The 7,514-nt window shown below is 36.1% G+C and overlaps 1 protein-coding gene across 2 annotated transcripts in view; it reads right to left on the bottom strand.

Moving 5' to 3' along the window:
* The window catches only part of LOC106882672 (ER membrane protein complex subunit 2), a 42,292-nt gene that overhangs the window by 23,795 nt on the left and 10,983 nt on the right, over positions 1–7,514 (bottom strand). Inside the window, exons 1-3 of one of the 2 annotated variants that reach the window (XM_014933433.2) lie at positions 7,016–7,124; positions 1,835–1,948; positions 308–372 (exon numbers count right to left, since the gene is read on the bottom strand). In XM_014933433.2, the coding sequence (XP_014788919.1) occupies positions 308–372; positions 1,835–1,948; positions 7,016–7,049 (213 nt within the window). In that variant the 5' untranslated portion in view covers positions 7,050–7,124. Of the gene's footprint in view, positions 1–307; positions 373–1,834; positions 1,949–7,015; positions 7,125–7,514 lie in introns of those variants that run through there. The other variant, XM_052966037.1, reaches the window with a different exon arrangement.

A 7,514-nucleotide genomic window follows, 5' to 3' on the forward strand; every position in this document is an offset into this window, starting at 1 on the left:
GTGGATTTGGTAGACGGAAACTGAAAGAAGCCCGTCGTATATATGTATATGTATGTGTGTGTATATGTTTGTGCGTCTGTGTTTGTCCCCCCAACATCGCTTGACAACCGATGCTGGTGTGTTTACGTCCCCGTAACTTAGCGGTTCGGCAAAAGGAGACCGATAGAATAAGTACTAGGCTTCCAAAGAATAAGTCCTGGGGTCGATTTGCTCGACTAAAGGCGGTGCTCCAGCATGGCCGCAGTCAAATGACTGAAACAAGTAAAAGAGTAAGAGTAAAAGAGTAAGCAAAATAAGTCCAACTCACCATAACAAGATCAGATCTCTGGCAATCTAAAGCTGCTATGCACACTTGTTCATATATTAACCACACTGGAACATAGAAAACAACATAATGAAAATCAAAGTAATTAAGAGTGGAAAATTAAATAATTCATAAGGAACTAGAAATTATTGAAAGTTAAACAGGCAGGGAGCTGCAGTTGTCTGTATCATGATGGTATGAAGCTATGGACTCCATAATCAACAGCTCAGAACCCATCTCCAGCATAACATTATACCTCTGGCAAAACTTTCACTTGCCCAGTCTACTTGGCTGTAAATAGATAATGCAGGAAATATAGTTCGTAGCTACAATCAACAATGGGAATGGGAGAGGCACTGAATAATCGAGCAGAGTTAAGTAAAACAGCTCCCATGATAGATTGGCATTCTATGTCAGTTAAAAATATCTCAAGCACTTCATCATCATTGTTTAACGTCCGCTTTCCATGCTAGCATGGGTTGGACGATTTGACTGAGGACTGGTGAGCCAGATGGCTGCACCAGGCTCCAATCTGATCTGGTAGAGTTTCTACAGCTGGATGCCCTTCCTAACGCCAACCACTCTGAGAGTGTAGTGGATGCTTTTACATGCCACCGGCACGAAGGCCAGTCAAGCGGTACTGGCAACAGCCACGCTCAAAATGGTGTTTTTTACATGCCACCTGCACAGGAGCAAGTCCAGCGGCACTGGCAACAACCTCGCTTGAATGATTTCCTAAAGTGCCACTAGCACGGAAGCCAGACAACTGCTCCGGCAATGATCACGCTCGGACAGTGCTGTTAGTGCTCCACTGTCATGGGTACCAGTCATCGAATATGGTTCAATTACGATTTCGATTTCACTTGCCCCAACAGGTCTTCGCAAGCAGAGTTTAGTGTCCAATGAAGGAGAGGTTCATATTTTAAAAACAAAATAAGCACCATCTGTGTACATGCAACCTCTTGATTAGCAGTGAGCTTGCTAGTCGTGTTCATATAGAAAATATGCAAACCAGTAAAATTTTGTAGCTTTTTAATCTAGACAAAAATTATTATTGAAAACAAATAGAGCCACTTCATAGCAAATTTCTACAATTCATCATTATATAATTAAATCGAAACAATCATAGGTTAAGGCTTTTCCTTGAATAGTGAGGGCACGTGGCTTAGTGGTTAGGGTATTCAGCTCACAATCACAAGGTCATGAGTTCAATTTCTGGTGGTGTGTTGTGTCCTTGAGCAAGACACTTTATTTTGCGTTGTGCTAGTCCACTCAGCTGGCAAATATGAGTAGTACTTGTAATTCAAAGGACCAGCCTTATCAGATTCCATGTCACGCCAAATCTCCTTGGAGACTACGTTAATGGTATGCATGCACTTGTGTGCAGAGTGCTTAGCCACTTGCACGTTAATTTCACAGACAGGCTGTTCTGTTGATCAGATCAACTGGAACCCTCATTGTTGTAACCGATGGAGTATCGGTTCCTAGAATAAAATAAGAGGAGAAAGCATACAATTATTCATTTCTTACATTCATCTCCTAAATTATAAGCATAGTTCATGAGTACATCTTCCCAAATCTGTACAACCATGGCAGCATCTCGGATTTGATCCTCTCGCAATTTACGAAGATAGCAACGAGCATCTAGAAGTTAATGTAAAAAATATTTTATAAACATTGTTTGTAAAAACCAAAGAAAATATAATGCATTAATTACATGAAAATAAAGAAAATAAAAATATTAAAAGAAAATCATTGCAAAACAAAAAGATATATTCTGGTATTACAATTAATCTGGTAAAAATAGAAAAAAAAAACAGATTAAATATTAATTTAGACTTTACAAAATCTGATCTGGCAGAGTGGAGCCTGCACCAGGCTCCACTCTGCCAGATCAAATTGGAGCCTGGTGCAACCATCTGGTTCGCCAGTCCTCAGTCAAATCGTCCAACCCATGCTAGCATGGAAAGCGGACGTTAAACGATGATGATGATGATGATGAATGAGCTTCTTCATCCTACCACTTGCGGCATCATTGTTTTATTATTGTAGTGCTAGATACAATTTGCATGGCAATATCATGTGACTGAGACTAAGATTACATGATAAAGACTATTTGATTTGACAGCTCTTTTTGGTATTGAAGAGGTTTTTTCCTTTTGTTTTGCATACAACTTCAGCCTAACTTGGAAATTCAGTTAAGGCCAGCAGAATAAGAGACATGTGACTACTGCTTTACTCTAAGACACATTTTGCTGTGAGACAACATTAAAGGACTTGAACAATGCCCTGCGTCTAGGATTATAAACACAATCTATTTGCCAGTAATAATGACTTTACCATAAAGAATATCAGAATAGCGCTGGCACACAATAATCAAAGATGAACATATTTTTGAGGTTAATGAGGGAAATAAAAGGTGGGATTCTAAAGTAAAACAAGAAGGATATCAAAGTCTCAATGATCAGAAGACCAACCTGCAACAACCACATAACAAGGGACCCTATCAAGCCAAGTGAGTTTCTACTGAGCCAACATCTCCTTTAAATCACACCCTACCATCCTAAAGAAAAGGCAATACTCCTAAGTGCACCGTGCTGAAAAAAATCTTAGATGGGTTATATCTTTGACCACAGGTTTGCTTCGTGATGGTTGACCTGGGGCTAAACAGCAAGAATCATAAATATTTTAAAACAATGCATCTCATAACATTTATAACCTATCTCATTAACTTGAAAAAATATTTTTTTAAAAAACTACTTCCAAAAGTTTAGTTTTCCTGGTTGAAATGTTGTAGAACTATAAACCAAACACTATAAAAGTTTTGATGGATTCTTTATTGCCTTCATCCGTCAAATATCAGCCAGAATTTTTTTTTGAGTAATATATCAGCCTCCTGTCAGCTGCGTTCTTCAAGTGCTATCTTTAGACTGATATCCAATAATCTGCACACTTTCAAAATGATTGAATTTATTCTACCTGGTCACTATTTCGCCAAGACATTTTCAGCTTTTGATCAGCTGCCAAATATTTCAGAAACTCATCTACATGCATACCATAATTTATTCAGCATACAGGGTTTTCTCATAGCATATGGTTCACCTTATTCCAGACAAACAACCATGTCCATTTTTCATTTTAAATGTCTACAAAATTTCATTTTGTGGTACATGTTCATTGGATTTCCTTCATAAGATATACTTACACAAAACCATTAACAAACAATAATGCTAACCAAAAGTTAAATGTGGATCAAAGAGTTTTATGAAAGTGAAATCTGAATGCAAAATTTTCAAAAAAAAAAAACTGTCAGTCCATTTCAAAATTTTATTTTAAAAAAACATTATTACAACATAAATAGAGGTAAACTTATGATAATATAAAACACTTATCATCATCGTCGTTTAACGACCGCTTTTACGTGCCACCTGCACAGGAGCCAGTCCAGCGGCACTGGCAACGATCTTGCTAGAATGTCTTTTCACGTGCCAGGAAGGCGACGCTGGTAACGATCACGCTCAAATGGTGCTATTTACGTGCCACCAGTACAGAAGCCAGACAGCTGCTCTGGCAACGATCACACTCGAACAGTACTCTTTGCGCTCCACTGGCACAGGTGCCATCACGATTTCGCTGCATTCATTTTCTCAATACAAATTCTCTCATATATGATGGGAAAATAATTTATTCCACTTCAGTTTCTCAATTTATTTTTATTCCTCAATCAGAGAAATTTGATGGACTGTCTATGAATATTATTACCCACCCAAACTTAATACCTACCGAAGCAGACTTGCCGTATTGACCTGGTGTTTGCAACTTAAAATGGATAAAACTTTTATTAATTTCAGTGATAGTATTCATACCATTAGTATAAACTCCATCAGTCCATAGAAATTATTAACCCAATCATAAGGAACGCCTCTATGAAAATTGCACCAGTTAATAAATGTCTCGCCACCCAATTGTAACTTGGAAAGTGCTATTATATTATGGAATGTATCTTTAGAACAAAAGTTGGTGAGCCAATTGCCCTTATTCAAGACCTGAAAAATCGTAAATCATCCTTGTGTCCAGATGCATGCATCTGTTACATTTCCAGTGAAATCCACCTACATGCTGAACATATCAATTGGATGTAGCGGCTTGCTGACAGTACATGCAGTTAATCTTATTTCAAATAAAACATTAACAGTCCTGTTGATTTACAAGTTTAGATATTAATGACAGCAAAGTTCATTCTTTATTTTCAATGTCAACAGACAACAAAATTTCATTTGTGGTAACTATTACTCTTTTACTTGTTTCAGTCTTTTGACTGTGGCCATGCTGGAGCACTGCCTTTAGTCGAGCAAATCGACCCCAGGACTTATTCTTTGGAAGCCTAGTACTTATTCTATCGGTCTCTTTTGCCGAACTGCTATGTTACGGGGACATAAACACACCAGCATCGGTTGTCAAGCGATGTTGGGGGGACAAATACAGACATACAAACACATACATATATATATATATACATATATACGACAGGCTTCTTTCAGTTTCCGTCTACCAAATCCACTCACAAGGCTTTGGTCAGCCCGAGGCTATAGTAGAAGACACTTGCCCAAGATGCCACGCAGTGGGACTGAACCAGGGACCATGTGGTTGGTAAGCAAGCTACTTACCACACAGCCATTCCTACGCCTATTACCTTCATAATTTTTTTTTTTTTTTGTACAATTCTGTATTTATACCATGAAGCAATGAATAAATAAAAACCTGGACAACAAACAAATGATTACAGTTCAATACTTTACCAACTACGAACGCGGATAATTTTTTTTTTCTTCCTAATTTAAGGAATTAAATGCACGGCATTAAAAGGAAAGGCTTTTGCAATCGTTAAATATTAATCTTATTGTTGATAGGTATTAGGTTTTTAATGGCTTGTCAGAGTAGAAAGGTCAGTACCTACGACCTTTTTTTAGGATGTCTGCAACTGGTGGGGGGGAAATGGAACTTATCCTTAAATTGGAGACTGGTATGTATGTGAATGCTTGTAATAGGTCGGACTGCTTAAGGCCCCAACAGTTTAAAAGTCATGGAGCCCAGATAACTGAACTGACACCATTATTTTATTGATATTATCTTTATTGATTCCGTAGTCATGGAAAGTAATGAAGTCATTAATAGGAGAGCGTAAATAATTTGTCTATCAATCAGTAACCCAGAAGATGATAACTAGAGTACGATGCCCTTATTATCGTTTTTTCACGTGGTTTCCAACAGAAGAAAACATCTCAGTCAAAACCACAAATCATTAGAACAGCATATTGATGTTAAGCTCGGGTTAAGACTCTTGAAGTTCATATTTCAAAACCGGTGATATTTAACTGACTAGCTGATTAAATTACAAAATTTAAAAATATAAATAAACCTAAGCAATTAGCATAACGCCGTTCGCTTGGTCAAAATTTAGAAATGTCTATTACACTTATATAAACATAAAATAGTTTGCATAGAAATGTGATAGAATAAAATAAACCTATAGAAAAGAACAAGGGAAAATAGAGATGAAACTACGACGAGAAAGTGCTTAGCAAATAAATATCTGAAAAAATAATACATTCGGTTGGAAGAACGTTTTGGTTAACCAGAACAGAGATAAAATGTTAGTGTATGTGCGTGTGTAAACATTTAATCAGTAAATGTATTAAACAGAAACAGTATTTATATCTTTATGATGTACTTATCTACTAACCTGATCAACTAAGTTACTACAATCACGACGAAAATTTATAACTGCTCGAATACAGATTTGGAAGAATATTATATATTGGGAAGACCAACTCTTATGAAATAACTGTGAGTTTTGAATTTCTTTAATTTTGCACTTTATTTTCTCTTCATTTATTTTTACCAATACAGGTTTTAAAATATAGGATGGGTGTAAATCTATTTAAAAAAAAAAGGGGGTGTAGTTATTTTCAATGGGCGATCTTTCGATACCAGTACGAAATATCGGCTTTTTCCGTAATACCCACACGATCTTCACTCGGGTGTTAGGGTTTTAGTGTCAGGGTTAGGGTTTTAGGGTTAGTGTTTAGGGTTACGGTTACGGACGGAATTCCCAAACCGTAACCATCTTTCCCTCCAACACTTTTTACGGAAAAGGCCGATATTTCGTACTGGTATCGAAAGATCGCCTTCCAATGTTTTCAACCCCATAAATAAACTAGGTAGTGTTAAATGTTGTGATGTAAAGACTTACACAAAAAAGTTCACCAGCAACTAAAAGTGAAAAAAAAAAGTAGGATGTTCCGTTTGTATTATAACATATGCAAGAAAATTACTTGAATGAAAGAAAGGGTAGAACGGTATTTTAGAGAAACGTGTCTATCTATCTATATTTATTATGTGTGAGTCTGTATAAGACACATACGTAAAGAGAGATATTATTAAAAAGCGATAAAATAGGTATATTGTGTAATTAATTATCAATAGAATGGACTGGGTTGTAAGATAGGATGAGCAGAGGAAAGAGAAACGATTGAACCGAAATGTTTAATAATCCCGGTGTTACATCTGGAACAGCCTTCTATGTATATCTACTCCTATTGGAGAAGAGAAACTAGAACGTCTGTATTCAGAATATTTCAAAAAAATAACTCGTCATAGTTGAAAGGAAAAATAAATGAAAACTATGAACGGTACAATGATATTATTTACCTTCGAAATTTGATAGATTTAACTGCTCGGCCATGATGTGAAAAAAAAGGGTTTTGCTAAAACACGGAACGTAACACAGGCGCGGAATCCGTAACTTACAGAAAGCTAAATTGCTTTCGAGAGATATTTTATAATTTTCAAATATGAACTTCGAAATAAGGAAACAGAAAAACTAGTAATACCCGTTTATGTTGAAGATATTATCTTTTTAAGTAAACTGACTCAAAACGATATTTTCGTTGGAAACAAATGCTTGCGAAATTACAAAGTACTTTTTTACCTGTAGATTAAATATAAAAGATTACAAAGATATAATCTATTTATTCTCTAACCTTAAAAAGCTGAAGTTTTAAATAATTAGAGATATATTTCAAACATTTTCTGGTTCCCATAATTATTTATAACGGGAACATTTTAAGCAAAACTGGTAAATTATATGAACAACATGTTTAATAGTAGGACAGAGACTCCCATATAATTGTTATGTAAAAAAAAAAAA

Source organism: Octopus bimaculoides, chromosome 3, assembly GCF_001194135.2.
Source record: "Octopus bimaculoides isolate UCB-OBI-ISO-001 chromosome 3, ASM119413v2, whole genome shotgun sequence".
NCBI lineage: Eukaryota > Metazoa > Mollusca > Cephalopoda > Octopoda > Octopodidae > Octopus > Octopus bimaculoides.